At 38.8% G+C, this 21129-nt stretch overlaps 2 protein-coding genes across 2 annotated transcripts; both read left to right on the top strand.

Moving 5' to 3' along the window:
* The first annotated feature begins 8681 nt into the window (after positions 1-8681).
* Positions 8682-15505, top strand: si:ch211-153b23.7 (uncharacterized). Its single transcript, XM_053324109.1, has 7 exons — positions 8682-8907; positions 12084-12234; positions 12620-12763; positions 12919-13047; positions 13171-13419; positions 13695-13820; positions 14330-15505. Exons 1-7 carry the CDS (start codon positions 8771-8773, stop codon positions 14567-14569), a joined length of 1176 nt encoding a protein of 391 aa, XP_053180084.1. The 5' UTR covers positions 8682-8770; the 3' UTR covers positions 14570-15505.
* Positions 15506-17385: 1880 nt separating this feature from the next.
* zgc:174917 (uncharacterized protein LOC565650 homolog) lies at positions 17386-18937 on the top strand. The gene is made up of 6 exons (XM_053324112.1): positions 17386-17536; positions 17707-17962; positions 18046-18137; positions 18300-18439; positions 18608-18712; positions 18814-18937. Exons 1-6 carry the CDS (start codon positions 17413-17415, stop codon positions 18889-18891), a joined length of 795 nt encoding a protein of 264 aa, XP_053180087.1. The 5' UTR covers positions 17386-17412; the 3' UTR covers positions 18892-18937.
* The last annotated feature ends 2192 nt before the right edge of the window (positions 18938-21129 follow it).

Genomic DNA, 21129 nt, shown 5'->3' with positions numbered 1-21129 from the left:
CCTGGGGACTGTAGTTATTAGACAGAGCCCAATTAGGCCTACGGTGAGCTAACGATGCTGGGCAGGGGCGAGGGGCAGTGAGACGAATAGGGAAACCTAGAGGGCTGGAGCAGTGCCTCTATTAGCCCCTTTTCAGAGAGTGGGAGGACACAGAGCAGATGGAAGAAATGATGTAAGAGGAAATGTAATCTTACAAGCCATATCCTCAAGAAAATCTATTTTTGTTGTTACTCTCTTTGAGAATACTGTGTGAGAGAGAAAATGAGTAGGTTTTATCTTCTGTGGAATATTGATATGAAAAAAGGCTCTCGTCAAAGGATAAAGAGAAGGAATAAATTACAAAAAATCCATTTCCCACACTGCTACTGCAATTTGCACCAGAAATAACCCTCTTCAGAGATAATAGTACAGTGACACACTATGAAAGCATGAGGTTGATATGATGGACATGTGAATGTGTGTGTGTGTGGATTGTTTCATCTCATCGTGTAAACCCTTGTGCATATACCTCAGAGATTTCAGTAGTTCTATTGCTCAGAGAAAGCTGCTTGGGAAAAGTTACTGTCCCATGAAAGACAATGACATCTTCTATTGCTCATTTTTATGGTCCCAGAAGGATATAGTGGAAGTGAGACAGAGCCCAAGTATTGAGGAGATAATACCTCATCTTTATGATTTTTGCGAAGCACTTCCAAATCCAGATGGGCATTAGCAGATGAGGAGAGCTTTACAGTCAGCTTTGCAGCCTGACTACAGTGTGAAACTTTTTTAACTTCATACTTTGAAATGAAGTACTCTTACTTCATAATAACTAGAGTTATAGAACAAAATGTGTTTTTTTTTAAATAAGGAACCATCACGTTGAACACAGAATCTGGATCAATTCCATCCTGTTCTCATCTTAGAACAATGCTTGAGCAAAATATTGATCTACTGGCTGCTCACATCCTCTTGTTGTTGCTCAATATCTTCTCTCCCAGATTATCTCTCGTATCTGTCATGATGACTCTATGTGGATCCCTGTATCAGGCAAAGCATATAGGCTGTTATGGCTGGAGGTGAAATGAATCAATGTATCAGCGCTTCTTTGATGCAGAGTCTTTTTCCATATAGTGTGTCTTGGTTGATTAAACACATTGATTGGCCTGTCAGCAGGCTGGAGGGATAGCCCACTGCAACTCTCTTCGTGGCACTACTTCTCCACCATCTCTGAGCCTTAGCTGAAGGCTACAAGGTTAGCGCAACACTGGGTGTAAGGTGCACAATACATTTTACATATTTTCATCTCCTCCGTTTTCTCTCTTCTTGACCTTCTTACTGATGCTATTGACAGGAAACTTCCTTCTTCACATCCTACCTCCTCCAACCTCTATGGCTAAACAACCTAACTATCAATGACAATAAAAGACCCATTTCAATGCTAAATAGATATTCTGTAATTGCTTCGGCCTGCACGCTGACCACTACTGAATGAATCATTTCAGACCTCTTACTCTGCTTGACTTTAACTGTTTCTCTTTCTGTCTCTCTAACAACCTATGTCTCTCTGAGGGTAAGCTGATGCAATGATATCGATAACTCCCTGACTACAGTGCATCCATGGGCTGATTATGCACTTTTCACTCCAATCTAATTCGACTAATGATCCAGGGATTTCATATTCATTAGGCAGCACACCATCATTTATCATTTCTCAGCTCCCAACATAAATAGTCCTATCGGCTTTGAGCAAATGAGAAGTAAGCAAAGGCAGAAACTAACTGTCTGGAACCTCAGAGGCATAATGCTCATATATACTGCAACAGGCGTAAAACCCGTATTTGCCTCACAGGATCATCATCTGAGTGTGTTCCCTTAAAACCATCAATGCAGTAACACCCATGGTGAATATACAGTTAGTGTTGTCACATATTCTTGCATGACAGGCTGGAACTCGTTGCATCAACACATCTGGTCCCACTGGAAAGGTTAAGGGGAGAAATACCTCAAGGCTTCATTTAAAGGGGCACTGCAATGATTTTGCAAAGTCAAAGGGAATTCTTTCATTATAGAGAGCAGGTCATCAAGACAGTTGTATAATGTCTACTGTGGCTTTGTGGGAGCTCTATCAGGTCTTAGAAAACAACCCATAATGATGGCAACAGGTTTCATCTTGGACTTGGAGACTAAAATTTTATAACAGGCAGCCTGCATAACAAACTGGCTTCATGGGCTTTAAAGTTTGTAGCCATTTACAAGACAGAGAGGGCCTTAAAAAGCTACTATTCAGATTTTAATTTAACATTTTATGAATTTTCTGGATTTTTTATTGGATTATTTATTTATTTTAAAATAAATTGTGATCAAGGTAAATTCTAATGTTAAGGAATGCCTGAAGATGTATCTAAATGCCAAAATTCTGGATGTATTAAAGTATGCAAGCGATAATAACCTGTTTACCCTTTTAATTCATTCCTTGTGTTCAAACTTGTCCCGTTTTCTTTGCATTTTCCTTTTCATTTAAAACTATGTAAATCTTCCATCCATCGTTGATTGCTACTTATATCGTTGGAACAACTTTTGGATCTCTGTGTTTTAATGTTCCATCCACACCAGCCGTTCAGTCAGCTAACACCACCATCATCATTGTAGTTTCATGGAAGAACAATACTACTAAATTGATAGAGTGCACCTTTAACAGCATCCCAGTGATTACAGTAGCAGATTCCCTTGTTGCCCAATGGAACATTCATCATGTTTATTTTTCTTTAGGAAGTGTGATGTTTGGCTCTTTTGTTTCTTCTCTTCTGGATTTCAATTGAATGCATAAATTATGTATTTCTTTTCTTGTGTAAACGAGAGATTATGTATGATCTATGCAAATCTATTTAATTGTTACATTTAATAATCTCAGCTTTGATTTTAAGAAGGTTTTTCTTCCTTGTTTTTCTATCACGATTCACCAGCTCAAACTGGTCTGGCCAGTGAACAGAAATTACCATCTTCAGTTTCTTATATCACTACAAACTGTACGCTGATCTTTGAAGCATTCATATGTGGCCTTAACAAACACACACAGACACGCTGAAGAAACACATAGTGGATTAAAGATGGATTTGATACAGTGTTTGCTTTCACTCGGGCCCTATGTTAATTGATCCCATTGATTCTGTCAGGCTGATCCAGAGCCTGCAGGCTGAGTGCCTCCCCGCCCCCTTCTCTTTACATTCTCACAGACCCCATACACCCCAACACATACATACACACAGCATTTCACCAGTGCGACCTGCAGTATACAAATACATATTTCATAGATTGGTGAACTCCTATTTATTGTATTTCTGTCCAGTAATGCCTACACACTGCTCTGAAATTACTGTAATGGGAATTTCTGTTGTCTCAGCAAATTTCTGCTGCTATATGCATTCATTTATATGGCTGAGCAATTGTAAAGCAGTGAGAAGCTAGCCAGGAAATATGACATGTCACCTAGTAAACAACTTCACTCCACAGCTGGAGAGATTAGCTCTACCAAAGCAGAACAACAGGAGTCTGAAGGTGAAGATCCATACTTGCCTCTCTTCGTTCATGAGGTCACATTCAGGTCCAGAGATCAGGATGAGTGACACTGACTGACTGGCTGCTTATTGCTTGGTGCTAGGTTCAAACTGTCAGTGTCAGATGGCAGTTCTATTCCCTGTGTCGGGTATAAACTCCACACACACCAAAGGCTATAATTACAGAGCCTTTAAAGCATGCATAAATGCAAAGGATTGTGCAGGATTGTCAGATTCGTCATAAGACGGTGCACAGATTAGGGTGCAGGGAGAGGTGGAAAATGAAATCTTTCGGATGTAGCCTGCTGTGATATTGCAAACGCTTGCTGCCCGCACACCAACACACACCCTTTTACCTGTACAATATTTATTATACACACACACACACTCGAAAAATGTGTGTGTTGATGGATGCTTGTGTGGCTGGGGGAGGGGGGGCATTGCTCACCCTCTGCTTCAGTGTGATGGGCAAGGCTACTCTCGTTCAACACCATCTCTAATTAAATGAAAAAGATCCAAGATGCATTTCACTGAAGTACTGTGATTGTGATTCACAGTATATGCAGCAGAGGAACACAGTGCTGCTCCATCTTTTTGTCACCTGTTAAAATTTCTACAGCTGATAAATAGGGGTCATAACTACCCAGCGGAAGTCTGGGCCAGATATGCAAAGTGTTTGGCTCTCGTCCTCCTGTCCTGCTGGATGAAGAGAGGAGAAAGAGGGGATGAAGGATGGAAGAAAATGGAGAAAGCAGGATGGAAGGACAAAATGAAGGAAAAGGAAAGGAAACAAAATTAAGGGAAGGACGTGCACTTACACTACTGTAGGTCCAGCTGCCAATGGACCTGGCAGAGCAGCAGATCTAAATCGAGCAGATTAGATTTACTCCTCTACAATATAATCTAGACAGTGAGCTGGGGCATTGATGTACAGTCATGGCGGGGCAGAGAAGAGCCATGTTCAGGGATTGTCTCTAATGAGCTCACCCATGTTGAAGTGCAAAGTAGGGTGACATTAATTCTTAATGGGAGCATTAAAAGCTTAGTTAATGGAGAATAGTGAGCATTTGTGATTAACTGGCCAAATTAATAATAAGTGTCACATTAATACTTTGCTGAACTCAAGCTTTGTCCCTTTCTACTACACAGGGCTTTTCAGATGCTAGCAGAATGACATATATGAAGTGAAATACAATTCAAATGTTTACTGAGAAAATGAGCACATCAAACATCTTGCAGGGTAATCTGGCAGTATTCTGTATTTTTGTTATTGTCAAAAAATCATATGAAAAGACCAAAAGCAAGAATTTGTTTGTCCATTTCTCCATACTTTCCAACTTATACTTTCCACCTGTGGTGCAGGTGGTAGAGCAGTCATCCGCCAATTGGAAAATTGGAGGTTCGAGTCCAGCCTCCTCCAATCCACATGTCGATGTGTCCTCGGGCAAGACACTCCTGTTGCTGTGCCAACAGTATGTGAATGTGTATGAATGAGTTTCCTCCTGATGAGCAGGTTGGCACTCTGCGTGGTAGCTACTGCCATCAGGGTATGAATGTGTGTGAATGGGTGAATGTGACATGTAGTATAAAAAATGCTTTGAGTGGTCATTACCTTATCTGACCCTGCCCATTTTTCCCCAAACAGCACAGCATATAGTTTTTTTTTTTTTTTTTGCTGTTATTGTTTGGTTTCAAACTTCCAAAGCAGCTGGAGATAGCAATTTTTAGCAAACATTTATTTTTATCTGTGGATTTATACAAATTTGGTACACTATTTTTAGATGTGTTGCATAGAAGAGCTAGGCACAATTACATGTGATCAATATCAGTTAAGAAGTAGTGTTTGCTTTATCTGAACATTTGTCTTCATCTTTCGAATGAACTGGCCACTTAATCGATTTTCTATTTGCCTTCCTCCACCCAGTGCCAAACTTTTCTGATAAAATACTGCAAGCAGCTGAGATCCCCCGAGCTCGTTCAAGAAAAAAACATCACAAATTTTCTTCATTGTTAAACAACAGCCTCATTTCATGTGAATATTGCCAACAGGGTAAGGCCCAGCATGCCATCAGATGCTTAATTAAAAAGCCTTTTATATTATTGACAGCCTCCGCATTTAAAATAACCTTCGGTTGCTTGGGTCTGAATGCTAACTCATTCTTTTTTGGAGGACACAAATGATTTATGCCATGTCTCTTTATCTCTCATTGCTTCTTGCATTCTTATGTGTTGCACGCAGATCAGCTATTACATTTTATACATTGAAATATATCATTTATGTGACATTGTGCCATGCATAGGAAATAACTTTGATATGTAGGGCTGCTTTTTGATTTGCTAGTCAGATCAGTGAAATATAATTCTACTGTGCTGGTCCCATAAGACCAGTATCAAAAATGCAGAATTGTGTATCCAGGTTTGCATGCATGCAGCCCTTCATGTGTAGCACTTCTGTTTGTGGTAAAGCAGGACAGGAGAGGTTAACGCTTTGCGAAGTTTAGACATCACTTCTCCAGGGTGTACACTTTCACTCACAGACTCACCCATAGTCATGCAATACAGACACGTACATGCCAGTTCTGATTTATTTTGATAGATCTTAGTTAAGATGTACAGAAATACATTCAGCGGCTGAACCTGGAACTGTTCCGTCAGATTCAATCGTTGACTCTAGATGAGTCTGTCAAGCTTTTGAAGCTCGGGACTAAACAGGTGATACAACTGTTAGCATTAGAGTGACTCTGCAGAGGGACAAAGTGCTAAAAAGCCAAACTTGTTCCAATCCAGTTCCCAAACCCACACTCTGTCCTTTTAGCTGTTGATGAAGTATTCAGTTCAGACACAAATGTGAGCGGCAGTAACCCAGGAGAACTATCTACCTCTCAGTCATCCTCACTCTGTGGGACACTCTCTATTCCTCTCCACGATGTCCTGTTAGACCAAAAATCAATCCCCCCGTGGAGCAGCAGCCCATTTGTCCTTGGCTTTGACAGAGGCTTGGGTCAATAAAGGCACTGCATCGCTACTCTCATTGGGCCTCCCAGCAAAGCCTCTGCTTGGCACAGCAATACTCTGACTGGCGTTCATGATAGATGGTACAGGCATGTGAGTGGAATCACTGGAGCAAGTCGAAGCCACCAGGCAGCACTGACACATTTTGTTGCCTTTCCTGCTTTTATCTCATGGTGGAGCATCAGATGGGTAAATGACAGCAACTTTGACTCAGCGCTCTGGATTCCACAGATAATAACACTCTACTAAAAAAAACAACAACTTTTTTTCACTTTTTTCACTGGTTGAAAAGCTGTTTCCTGTTATCTACTGTTAGCATATTTTGAATTAATAGGGTCAGTCATTTTTCACAGAAACAATTTATTTTTGACAATGATATTTTACACTGTGAATTGAAGTACCATCACATCGTTAGTTTATTTTCATGCCTTGCCAAAAATTTGGTAAGGCATCATATCAACCATCAAAACTATTACAACATGAAAAATTAATGTTGAAAGTTTCAAATATATTGCACCAGTTAACAGTTTTGTAAGTAAATACAGTAGCCAACTCAGTCTTTGTGCATCATCCATTGTTTAAGAACTTCCTGTTTCGGATTTCAGGATGGCCCTGTCAGTCAGTCTCACAATCTGGACCAAAGTAGTTGAAATATTTCAGATCAGTGGCATAAGTTTGTAATGACAGACCTCCGTGCTGATTTTTTTTTACAGCCCTATTCACTGTGAGATGCATTCCAAGTAGCCTTATCTGTACTCTCTGTTTATTGCTGGCATGCAAACCTAAAGTTCTGATTAACAGTATGTCTGCTAAAGATCATATCATCATTGTGATTGTGAGCATGTTTGCATGGGATGAGTGTTTACGTCAACACAGTGCATGAATACAGCCTCACAAAGTGCTAACACATCTAAACCCAATGAAAAACATAAATGGATACAACATTACATTTATAGGTTCATATATATTCAAATATACAGTAAAGAGCAGTATTAGTAGAAGACAAAAATAAATGCAACAAGTGTGAAATCGTTCGTCATAAAGGTCTTTTTTCCTCATCTTGCAGGTTTCCTCCAAGTAACTGACTATCTTATAAGCTTTTTTTCACATTTGAATAGCCTTCTGGGTATTTGTGCATCATCTATGTTCTTATCTTACAAAACAAAACTGTTATGTACGTCCCACTAAAGGAAAGGACATAGTGATGCAGACAGTTTTTACTGATAAAGGTGCAGGAGTTTCTATTTGCCTTCAACCTCTTAACATCAACTATGAAAGATCCTAATCAGCTGTAGTGCAGTGTATTTTCATGAGCCGCTACACCACAGCTCTTATCTTTTGCCCCGCTGCACCTATTTCTCAGACAAGTTCTTTACCACAAGTGGCCCTGAATCTCTTGGACTCGGTTGGCGGAGGAGGATGAGTAGCAAACGATGTTGTCAAATTAATTTTCTTAGTGTTAATAAAAGACAGCTTAGCCTGACTAAGAGGAACATAATTAACAAAAATCCTTTAATTTGCTTGATTGTCCCTTGGATGAACATGTGATTTACTAATTAACCTGTTGCAGACTGCTTCCCTCAACCCCAGTAATGAGCTGACTGGTGTATGCAATCAGCCTGACCCTATCATTATTTGTCATGAATAAATGTATGCATTACCATTATTATCAATTACATGTCCTGCAATATATAATCATGCAGAAATTATGCATATCTATCCAGCTTCCCACCTATTAGTTCCTTCTTGAATTGCTCATTTGAAAACATAGGACAACAGCTCAGCTCACAGAAAACTGCCTCTCAGCACACAACAGACATAGACACACAACACAAATAGGGTACAGATATTAACACACAATTCTTCCCCTGAGTGGAGTTTCCCGGATTCTCCAAATGATGTCAAAACAAAACAACATGTCAACTGTGTAAACTTTTTGAACACTGCACATCCCGCTGTGTGAGCTTTAACAGTTACCCACAGTGGGACAAACCCTCTTTAACATAAATCTAAAACAGTTTGTCAGTGTCACTTCCTATTCTTCTAGCTGTGCATCATGTGGTCTACTTCCTCTTCTGCTGCGTATTAGTACTGACGACACTATTTACTTTCCCCCACATGCTTCGCGAAAGCTTTGTGAAGAGGAACTTCTGTGTGTGTGTCTGTGTGTGTATCGCAGCATTTTCATTTTGTATTTAGACTTAATGAGGATTTGATCAGTCATGGATGGAGATGTGCTCTCTTTGTCATCGTTCTCATCATTATCAGCAGCAGAAGAAACAGAGAAAGATGTTCCACCTAAAAGTGACAGCAGCCTCCCTCAGAGCCACCAGGAACATAAATCAGATGAAGAATTATGGTATGTATAATCTATGTTTCTACTTTATATACATCTGTGGACACAAAAAACCTATATCTTAGTGTAATCCATAATATTCTAGTTCAACAACTACTGTACCATCAAGTAAAATGAACATCTCTTTGACACAGAATGAACAGAAGTTAAACATGATACACTAAGAACAAAGGTAGTATTGATTGTAGGCCGGTTGTATTATATGGTACAGAAGTTCCTGTAATTGTCTAGTTCATATTTTCACCAGGCTGCCTTAAAATGAGGCCAAAGTGACATGTGTATGTTTCATGTTACAGCAGTCTGATCATTATTGGTAGTCAGTGAAATTCTGTTGTGAAACCCACAGTATAAAGAAATTGTCTGCTTGATGACGTTTTTACAGCTGCTCAGACAGTTTTATTAAAGAAAGTAATTTGTTCAAGAGGTGGAGGAGGAATAAAGAGTCACTGCGGAGTTTCCCCTGAGGTCATAGCGTTGTATCTCACATAGAAATGAGATCACTTGATTATCATTATTGATTATTTCATATCAGTTGTGTAAAAAAGGTAATAAAACATGGCCAAATACATAATTCTAAGTCATAAACTTGAAATAGGGTTTGTATTCTGGTTCACACTTTATATTTAAGTGACAAAGTGTCATGTTGTTAATGTGGACCCAAACAAGTGATCAGTCAGCTTTAAATAATGTTGAAATAGTGAAACTCCACACTTCTCTCTCTCACTGTAACCACCAACCAGTTATAGTCACAGATACAACTAGAGTGATATTTTGTCAAAGTTGCCGGAAGCAAAAGAAAGAAATATTATCTTCTTTATCATATGTCGTGACAGTGAATTACCATATTGATGTAGGAAGCAGTGGCATTTTTTGTGTCCTTCCAAGACGGCATACGATTGAAAACTTTGTGAAACTGGGTCACACAGTGTATATCAACTGTCAGAAAAACTAAAAGAGAAAAATGTTCTGGAGCAGGGAGACAAGCAGCATGGTGTGGTCCCAACAGGACGACTGAATACACAGTGCTGACGTGCCAAGATAGGGTATTGGACATGGATATGTTAGCATTTTCTGCTCATATTGGCCTTTAAAATGAGGCTTCATTTAATTTCATTTAGTTTTATTTAATCCCCCGCCTTCATCCCACTCTTACCAAACTGTGGACTTCTTGTAACTGTTGTGAAACCCACAGTAAAGATAAATGATGTGCTCGATCACGTTTTTAGAGCTGTTCAGATAGTTTTATTATGGAAAGCCATTTGTTCAAGAGGAGGAGGAGGAATAAAGAGTCACCGTGGAGTTTCCCATGAGGTCATAAAAATGTATCTCACAAAAGAAATGAGAACACTTTATGATTTCATAACACTGACAATCAATGTGGGTATGTTGTGCTCATAGTGGTCTCTAAAATGAGGCCCCATTTCAGTTAATTTCGTTTCATTTTCATCTTCTGCTTTCATCCCACACCCAAAACAGCAGAACTGTTGTCGGTGTGGATGAATAACTCATTATTGACCATAAACAGCCTTGACTAAAGCTGTTTTTTGTGTTGTGGAACCCAGAGGGACGACAGATAGCACAAAGTGCAGATTTAGACAAATACCATCATTTGACTCTGGGTTTTGATTATGGTTTCACACAAACATTAATAAACAGCATCTCCAGAAAATATCACTGTACTTTGTGGAGAACATATCCTTAACGTATTGCCTGAAATTACCAGCTTTTCAGGGAGTAAGGAAAACACGCTTGTTTCTAGCTTGTTAACGACACATTTTTAATGTTATCCAGCATCAAGTGTTCTTTAAGAAATAACCAATATTCAGGGAAATATGCTTTCTTGCTTTCTTGCTGACAGTTAGATGATAAGGTCAATACTACTCTCGTGTGCAGGATAAATATGAAGCTACAGATAGAACCCAGTTAGCTTAGCTTAGCATAAATACTGTAAACAGTGGTAAACCATTAACTGTATTCCAAGGTAACAAAACCCTCTCACAAGCAACTCTAAAACTCACTTTAATGTCAGATAGAGCCCAAATAGCTTTTCCTCATGTTTGTGGTCTTCATGCTAACCTAAACTAACCACCTGCTGGTTCTCAAAATGTTCAAGTATTATTTCACACTTAATTCCACTAATCCCGCTTTTCATTGATCCCACAGGGGTACTGTGTTATGAAATCTTCTGAACCTGGTAGTACAGTCTTTATAAAACAGTATCTTGTCAAATATACAGCATACAACCTGTAAGTAATTAGCTTGTTAAATGTGATATTACAGCATTAAAAAGACAGACATTTTCCCATGTCTACTGCCTTGACCTGGCAGCACAGCTCTATGAAATTGTGTAACACCATTTTTCACATAGCGGGACAGTGCGCGTAAGTGGATGAAAGCATGTGTTTGCGGGGGAGTCTAGCCTTAAGGGCGATGAGAGGTGATCGCAGATTGGATTCTTTGTAGTACTCAGCTCTGTGAGCAGTCCTGCAGTACGTTTTGTGTGAAGAAGCCCCGGGGGCTACATGTAGAGTTATGTTGTGTGCTCTTCCATAAGCAGATTGCCCTCTGGGTTTTAAATCCCTGTTCCTTTCCTGTCAGCTATTCCTTTTAGATGAGACCTCACTACAGGGCTGGTGTATAGAAAGCTAGTTTGACTAATTAACCTTTGCAAATATTTGCTTTCTGGTATTGTCCACTGGTTCCAAAGAAATCAACATTTTCCACAGCTCATCACCCCACTCTTTCTAGAGGCCATTGATACACAAATGCATGTGATAGTAAACAGAAATTTTGATTGGCCAGGAGAGCAGATGCAGAGAAATGCACCACTGTGTGTGTGTGTGTGTGTGTGTATGTGTGTGTGTGTGTGTGTGTGTGTGTGTGTGTGTGTGTGTGTGTGTGTGTGTGTGTGTGTATATGTCAGAGTGTGTTGGAGTGTCTTGAGTGCATAATATGACTGTGCATGCATGTGTGCGCGTGGGTGTGCATAATAGCTCCATTTTTATTCTCTGTAAGTGCACTCTGTGTGAGTGGGTGTTCAAAAGTACCTGACGTTCTTTTGTGCGTACATTTGTTTGCTTATTAATGAAAATCCTCTGCTAATGTTCTTCATCATTATAACTTTATTTATCTGTATGTGTGTATGTTCAAATTGTGTCTGTGTATTGGTGTGTGTGAAGGACAGAGGAAGTGAGTCCTGCTGGTGACAGGCTGCTGTCTGCGGAGGAGCAGGTCACTCTGATCACTGAGAGTATGACAGTCACCTCCACAGACCAAGAGAAACTGCTGCTGCTAAACAAGAACACTGAGCTCCGCAGAGTCAACAAAGAGGTAGAACATCAACCTTAACCTAGTGCAGACTCTGTGCAGTGCCACATTTGTATTGCTGATCTTGGCAATAACATTTAGTTCTCTCCGTAAACCAGAGGAGGACTGTGGGCGTTATGTGAAAACTGCTGCTAAGGTGTGAAGAATTGTCATGAAAGTTACATTTTTCACAATTATACAACCCTTGCTTCCAGATTTTAATTTGATGCTGCTTAATGAAAACGAGACAAGGGAAAATAATTCTCTCAAGTGATGTAAAATGTAATGTATTTAGAGAGTGAGCATGTACCGAAGAGCGAAGTGTCTCACCTCGCTGGTCTGAATTCACTACCTGATGCCTATGTTGTGGCACTGATGACTATATGATGATAATGATGATGTGTTACAGCTGATGAAGCTGAATGAGGACTGGGACCAGGTTTATCGCAGTGCCACACTGAGTTTGCAGCACAGACTGGAGACTTTGGAGCTGGAGAACTCTGCCATCAAACAGATGAACAGCAGACTGCTGCTCAAAGTGGAGCACCAACAGGTAAACACACGAAAATACTTACACATGGGAGATATTGTATATACACATACTGACCCTAAAAGGTGGGTGTTTGGGGACTTTCCTAAACTGTGGGTTATTGTCTTGCTGGTATAGACGGTGGTAGATAACCCACATATGCTGTTTACTTATTGCAGAGCGCAAAGGAGTATTATGAGCAGGCACTAATGCAGGAGCTGAAAAAAAACCAAGAGCTGCAAGAATACATCAGGCTGCTGGAGAGCAGATTGCACCACCCAGAAAGAGACTTCACACCTCCCAAACAGGTATTGTACCTGTATGTTGGTCAGTTTAACTGCCTGCAACTTTATCCATTATCATCTCTATTAATATTGTCTGAGCTATAACTTGAATATTGTTCATCAATTTGTCTTGTGTCTTTACTAAAGGGAAGCTTCAGTACTATGGTACGCAGTCCTGTGTCATGCCCCGCCATTGATCCTCCTGAAGGTCCCGACCTGTCACCCAGCCACGTCGCTGGATACAACCCTTCATCTTCCTTTTTTCCAGCTTCTTCCAGTTCAGAGCCATGGCTGCAGGGAAAAAGGCAGAGCAGCAGCACCCCACTGGGAGCACCAGGAGACTCCCAGCAAGAGGTTCAGGATCTAAAAGACCAGCTGGAGGCACTGAGATGTCAGGTGGGCTGTTTCCTTCAGCACAGCATCAAAAATGTTCCCATTTCTCATGTGATGAGAGCAAAACTGATGTCAACTCACTGTTGCCGGGGAAAGATCTCCTCAGTGTTGCACAATGAGACAGGCATTAGATGGTGAACTGCACCACCAAGTGGTTGCTCTGTTCTGCTCTGCACTGACAGTTCCTGTTATGCTCTAAGCAAATATCAGAGATATTGTGATCAGAAGATATGAATTTGGTATCGCCTCACCACCATATATCTATCATATTAATGCAGACCCAGATTTATGAGGCTGAATATGAAACGGAGCATAATGACCACAAACACACCATACAAGAGAACCGGAGACTGAGGAAGAAGAGGGAGGAGATGCGCCAACAGGTGGCACTACTGCAAGAGCAGGTAGTTGTTTGCACAAATGCACACACAAACACACACACACCTACACACACACACACACACAGTACACACACACACACACACACACACACACACACACACACACACACACACACACACACACACACACAGTACACTCTCTTCCATATGCATGTGCACATTTATATGTAATACATATTAATGTCCCTATCTGTGGTTTAAACCTCACATTAACAAAACATTTGTGCAAGACTGTAAAAGTGAAAGTGTGAGACAGTGCACTAGATTATTTTGTCAATGGCACCTGTTGCCTAGAGACCTCAACACCATGTTGTATTGGTTAGATATGGAATGTATAGGCAACACCATGTCAGATTACTGCATTAATTACACAGTCTCATGGATCCTTGTTTAACAAATAAATCCATGCAGGGACAGATGACATATTTTCACAACTATAAATTCCTTCAAGTATTTTTCTCACTGGAGTCTCATATGTTTTAATGATTCTGTCTGTGGTTCTGACATTACAGCTCAAGGTTTATGAGGATGACTTTCGACGGGAGCGGTCTGATAAACAGATGCTGCAGCGGCTGCTGTTGAAGAAAACGCCTCCAAACAAGGACCCTGTGCTTATCCACCGCTGCAATAATGAGAAACAACCACTAGGAGGAGACAAGAGGACACAAAGTGGAGACAGAGCTTATCCTCAAAGAAAACAGCACCACCCACTCTGTCCCAAGCACCCAAATAGGGAAAAAGAGTCAAACTAAGAGGGAGATAATTAGAATCATTAATATGTCAGAAACTCTTGCACAAAGATTTGTATTATCTCATGGAAAACCAGCATAGCATCATTACAGAGGCCCTCCAGGAAGTCTGCTGGACTCTAAATGCAATTTTAGCACTCTAATTTCAGTTGTCTGTCACACTGTGTTACAGCACTTTTATCTGAATACATTGAAAAGAAAAAGAAAAGTATATAGTGACATTTTAAAGTAACCCTCCTTAAATAATCTGGGGTGACATGCAATCTCTTCTCTTTAAGGTTTCTGTTTGTAAAACTTCATGGAAATGAAGAAATATTATAGTTAAATTGTAGATTATTGTCTATATTGTGTTCAGTATATTATCAAAACATAAGCAGTTACCAATATTGGTACTTATATCTATTTAATACAATATGTCTCTTTCTAATAATTATCTTTCTCTTAATGTTTTTTTTCTGACTTGGATAGTAAGTTGTTACATTTGAAAAAGCAATATATATTCATAATAATAAAGTTAATTGTAAGAACTGATCTCATCTTTCTTGCAATTTGTTACTTTCTTTAATATCTTTACAACAGATGGAAGCTACCCATATTTATCACCTTATTTATGATATTTGTTTATATTTTTTCTCTTTGTTATACAAGTTAACCTTGATAGAACAGCTGAAAACACAATAAAACATCACTGATGTCACAAACTCCGACATGGAAATTGCATTTCAGTGGAAGTTCCCCTGAACAGCTTCTAAGGAGCTGGGTTTTGTTTCCTGGAGTGTGCAGCAGAATTCATGTTTGCTCTGTCACTGAAGGAAGTTGGGAAGTTTACTTTTAAGGGTCAGTGGCCCACATCTGAACTGAGACTACTGACACACATCATCACACATCACAAGTTATTAATGGGTAACTCGGAGTTTTGCTCTAAGAATGATTTGTTCCTGTAAAAGACTATAAGATTTCTTAACCTTTCTTTGTACTGAAACATGTGAAGTGTGTTTTATAAAACAATCTCTTGATAGTAATCTATTAAACTATTACTATTGTGTTAATTTAGTCATTCATTTATGAATTCATCTGATTCACAGACAGTATAATGTAAGAATTAACTCTGAAGAAAGATGATGCTGTTGGGGTTTTTTGGTTTTTTTGTGTTTGTTTTTATTACCACACACATATAATAGAGGTTGACCATTCACAGAAGGAAGTTGATAACGTGTGTGTATGGTTCCGAGCAACAACCCTTCTTCCCTAATTATAAATGAGAATAAAGTTACGTATTAAGTTAGAGGGTTGTTTTGTTTTCTTTACTCTTTGTTTGCTTTTAATCCCATTTACACAAAATAGCATGGACGTGTCAGCACTGTTATAATCATATACATAAAACATCAGGAAAACATTTAGAAACACTTTCTTATTCAAGGGAATATGAAGGTGGTTCTAAGTCTTTACTGGTCCTGTATGTAGAAATGTAAAAAGGAAAAACCAGTGTCCATTCATTTAAAAAGGAGACCATTAGGGTTTCCCCTCTTTTCCAGCTCTGTTCACACACATGAACTCACACACTCACTGCACACAATTTGAAATGTCTCTTTGTCGTGTGATCAGTCACCATTCCTTCATTCTCTTGAATTTCTGACAAGGAAAGAGAAGTTGAATATTAGGTTGTGATGATTGGAAAAGTTAGCCTGACATGATAATGAGTTACTGTGAACTCAAATTAATTACTTATATCAATTTGAGAAGACAGACAGTGCCAAATATAGCTCCATTGTCGGTACATCAGTGAGGCTCTGCTTCCTCGTTGTAAACGATGACGTTATTCCTGGAAATTTAAAGAACTCAAAGTCACGCGTTGGTCTTGAAAAGAAAGGGTTTCATCTTACTTGTAGTTGAAGAAGCTCTTTGAATGTCCCACCACACCTAAAGTGCAAATCAGTGTCATCTGTCATGGTGGCCTGGGTTTTCCTTTTCCTTATAGTTATGACTAATGTCAGATGATGGTACATGACTGGAATTTCCACCAGTCATTCTGTACAGTATATATATTACCTGCCTTAGGAGATTGAGAGCATCCAGTCTCAAAGATACAGCAAGAGAAGATAAAAAGGTATGGAGCCAATCAAATACTTACTGTTACAATACTTATAATTAAGACTAATATATTTACATTATGGTTTTGCTAATTTTACTTAATAAAATAAGCATTTTATTGTAATCTAATAATATATGTTCTGTATCTGTTAATACTGTATGCACCTAATACTCTTTCTTTTTTAGTATTCAAACTACTTATTGTATCATCTATCCTGTGTGTTGTATTGAATGTGTGTGCTTGTTTTGGGGGATTGAATGAAGTTCTTTGAATTGAATTGAATGTTTTGTACTTGTGAAGGCAGATATTACGCTCCCAAGATCATGGAGGCTAAAGAAAAATTTTAGCCTTCAACTTGTCCACTAAAACAAATCTGACACTGTTTTCCTGACTTGTTTCAAGAAACAGATTGTTTAACAAGGAGACTCTGAATGGACACATTAGACTTGTTTCAGTTAGGCACTGAGGTGTAGTCAGTAGGGTTATATTAGTCGCGAAGGTCTGGAAGAACAAGGTGGTGCTGAGTGTGACCCACCTAAATGTGGTTGGATGTTTTTCCCATCAGGTGGGCAGGGCATGTTTTATTTTTATGTCACTGTAAACAAGCTTAAGTTCAAATTGTCTACATGCATGGAAAACATATTCTTGGACTGAACATTTGCCATATTTAAACTTTATTTTCTCTCTTTGTTCTCACCACCATACAAATATTGGGAGCAGAAAGCACGAGGCAGACTGAAGCAGTCCAATCAAGATGACAACAGTCAAACTGCAAGACACCTACAACATGCAGGGCTTCCTCTCAGCACTGCCTGTGTTGAATGAGACGGAGCTGAGGGAGGCCAGGCGTGGCTTCTCTGAGTTCGAGAAGGAATTTGGTAAGTAACACCAGAGGGTGAAGGGGTCTGAAGATGAGGAGTGAAAAGATGAGAAAGGACAGCCGAAAAAAAGGAGTTAAGAAATGAGTTAAAAACCGTATATGATGAAGCTTTAGTATTGCATTACTTTTCACTTAATGGGAAGGTTATGTCTTCATGTGTATCTCCAGGTGAAGAGTACACCCAGTATAGCCTCCATAATGTTCACCTTCAGTATCCGTGGGTGATGGATTTGACCAAACACCCTCGTCTCTTGGAAGTGATCACAGCCATCCTGGGCCTGGATGTCATCCTACTGGACTCCCGCTTTATCTGCAAATACCCAGCACTCAAATCATCTGACACCCAGGAGAATAAAGAGGAGGAAAGCAAACCTGCAGCTGGAGAGAATACACTGCCATATGTGGCCTGGCATCAGGATATGAGGTAGATTTACATGCTGAAGAAACAATAACAATAAGTGTTTTGTTTTGTTTTGTTTCATCCAAATGTAATCATTGTGTTCACAGGTACTGGGGCATTGCCGGTGGCCCTGTTCTGTCTGTATGGCTCGCTTTGGATGACTCACTGAAAGAGAATGGTGCCCTTCAGGTTATCCCAGGTACCTCCGCTCCTCTACATTTATGCTTTTCATGCAGGTTTATACCTTAAGCCACCATCCTGGTGAGACTGTAGCTAAACAAATTCAGAGACGTTTCCATGAAATACTTTACTTGACTCCCACCCAACAATTTGCTTTACAACTTTCTTTTGGCTCCTGTAGGCAGCCACTGCTCTGGCATGTTGCCCCACCACCAGGCCACCCGCCCTGGAAACATGCTGACAGTCAATCAGGAGATCCCAGAGGAGCTGGTGCAAAGTGAGAAGGCTGTGCTTTGCCCCCTTTTAGCTGGGCAGATGTCTGTAAGTTTTTGAAGGTTTTTTTTGACTAAAGGTTTAGTTTAGTTTATTTGGATCCCCATTAGCTGTTACCCAGGCAACAGCTACTCTTCCTGGGGTCCATGTTAAAGGTGACAGGGTTGAGCTCAATATAAAGAGAATTAATTATGATTTTAATCATTGTTTCAATAGGTTCATGATGGACTCCTTGTCCATGCCAGTGATCCCAACACATCCCAGAGGAGGCGCTGTGGGTTTGTAATCCGTTATGTCCCCACCTGCGCTTACCCCATACAGGTAAAATGAGTACAAGTATAAATTAATTCTTATATTCTGTGCAGATTATAATTTCACAGTCTTGCACTTACACTGTGTATTTATCTTTTTGTTCATTTTAGGATCCTGATCGTCCCAGGAAGTTTCACGCAACAATGTTGGCCAGTGGAACGGATCAGTTCAATAATTTCTCACACTAAAGCTCATGAAAACTTCTTGTAATCTTTCTGCTCACAAGAACAGTAACTTCAATACTCTACATGAATATTTAACACTTGTCAATTATATAACATTGAATACATACATTTATTTTTAAAAATAATGAATTGTACGGTATAGTTTGTATATTTATATTGTATGGTATTAAATGTGTCAACTGTGATTAGATTATTATTAACCAAATTTTGTTTTGAAGTTCATAATGTTGGGACATTGTATTGTGTATTGTGTGTGGATTTATACTGTAGGTTTATAGGTTGTTGGTTACATTAGTTCATTAGTTGTAATTGTAACTAACAAAGAATGACTTAATCATGTTTGCGGCCTTTCAAATAAAGTGTTGAACTGGTAATTTTTGGTATTTCATGTTTTAACTATTTATAGATTATACATCAATCATCTTTGTGACCACTAAAATAAAGTCAGTCCCCCTGTTTATTAAGGCATCACGTAATTATAAAAATTGCTGCCCTATGCGCCAACCGGCGCGATGGGGATAAGTAAGTAAGTAAGTAAATTATAAAAATTACAAATGTGAATTAAATCACCATTTTAGACCTTATATTAGTAACCAGTGATTCATTTTGGGAACATATGTAAACATATGCATGTTTTATGTATCACAAAGTGCAGCTCAGAAACCATTTAATTTTCACTGATAATTCAAAGCCAACAATGTAAAATTTCCATATAACCATGTTACATTTATAAAAAAGCAATAACATCTTTGGTAAAAACAGAATACATCTGCACTGCTGTGAATTGTCAGTTTTCACTTTTTAGCTAGTTTAAACTGCAAAGAAGACACCAACATAAATAATAACTGAAATATTTTGTTGAAATAACACATTTGAATTATTGCTTTCATTTATTAATGACTTTTTGTGTGTTCCTGATAGATCATGAGATATTACATGAAAGAATTCATGTTTTTTGTGCATGAAGTCATGCATGGATTGATTATAATTATTGTACACTTACCACCATAAAGAGTTGTATCTAACTTAACATCTAACAATACTAAAATAATTTACATAAATGACAATAACTAAAATAGGAAAACATAACTCTAAAAATGAGAAATGAAAACTGTATGTGCATTAGCGTGGCTGGAGCTCACCAGACAGAAATAACAACAAAGAGCAATTATACTATTATTGTTATTTTATAATACATTATACTTCAACTCCACTACATTTCAGAGAGAAATATTGTACTTTCTACTCCTATAGCTCTAGATACTTTTCAGATGAAGATTTGACTTAGTGACTAATATAACAAAAATACTGCTGCTGCTGACAGTAGCAGATTGACAGAGGAGGAGGAGAAGTGTTCAACATATTTGAGTTTACCAAAAAGGTTGACAAGGACAATTGAAAAGATGATTGAAAAATGGGATGCTTACTGCTCCCCACAGAAGAAAATTGTAACAATCTTATATTTAGATATAAAAGGAAGAGTTAGTAGTTAAAACAAATTAAGTATTTCAAACAAATGTATGCAGCGGCCAGACAAACAGGATTTCCAAATGCTGCTCGCAGGAAAATCTTCCAGCTGTTCTGTTATCAGCTGCAGCAAATTTGGAAGTCACAAGCCCTTGCTCTGTGTCTCCATTAAATCTGCATATTTACATTGTATTCTGACAGCCATATACCTTTAAAATCCCAGTGACCTGCCTGTATTACATTCATACATTGATACTACTTAAATACATGTGCAAACAGGTAAATAATAAGTTCAAATCAATATAATTTCATTTTTTGTCAGATAATTGTTTGATATGTGCAACTGTGCATTATATTTAAATCATTATTTTATTGTATTTTAGAATTGTTGACCATTGTACCAATGGTACTGCTAACTGCCCAGTTACTGTACATTTACAGTAATTGAAGCTAATCATTTGTATGGATGGTGGGCAGGGGGGTTTTATAGATGTGGTGTAGATTTGCTTTGCCAATTGCTGGGTGAGTAGAGGCCTGACTCAGATTGAAGGCAATGTCTCCTCTTTTGCTTTACTTAATTCATAAATGTGTATTTTGAGGATTCATTGGCTAGCTTGAATGTAAACACATATGTATGTTCTCCTTGGCCTTTGACACCTAGTAAGATGTTGACTTTATCTACTTGATTTAATTTCTTATTTTCATTGCTTTTTATTGTGTGGCAATTATTATTTTTACTCATGTTTTCTGTCTTTTAATATATTTTGTATTTTA

The sequence above is a fragment of the Scomber japonicus genome, chromosome 8 (assembly GCF_027409825.1).
Source record: "Scomber japonicus isolate fScoJap1 chromosome 8, fScoJap1.pri, whole genome shotgun sequence".
In the NCBI taxonomy this organism is placed as follows: domain Eukaryota; kingdom Metazoa; phylum Chordata; class Actinopteri; order Scombriformes; family Scombridae; genus Scomber; species Scomber japonicus.
This window is presented reverse-complemented; position numbering and strand designations above follow the sequence as displayed.

Coding starts and splice junctions, on each gene's coding strand:
- zgc:174917 (XM_053324112.1), top strand. CDS start 17,413: ATGACAACAGTCAAACTGCAAGACACCTACAACATGCAGGGCTTCCTC. Junction 17,963..18,045: donor GCCTGGCATCAGGATATGAG/GTAGATTTACAT, acceptor TTGTGTTCACAG/GTACTGGGGCATTGCCGGTG. Junction 18,713..18,813: donor CCTGCGCTTACCCCATACAG/GTAAAATGAGTA, acceptor TGTTCATTTTAG/GATCCTGATCGTCCCAGGAA.
- si:ch211-153b23.7 (XM_053324109.1), top strand. CDS start 8,771: ATGGATGGAGATGTGCTCTCTTTGTCATCGTTCTCATCATTATCAGCA. Junction 13,420..13,694: donor TGGAGGCACTGAGATGTCAG/GTGGGCTGTTTC, acceptor ATATTAATGCAG/ACCCAGATTTATGAGGCTGA. Junction 13,821..14,329: donor TGGCACTACTGCAAGAGCAG/GTAGTTGTTTGC, acceptor CTGACATTACAG/CTCAAGGTTTATGAGGATGA.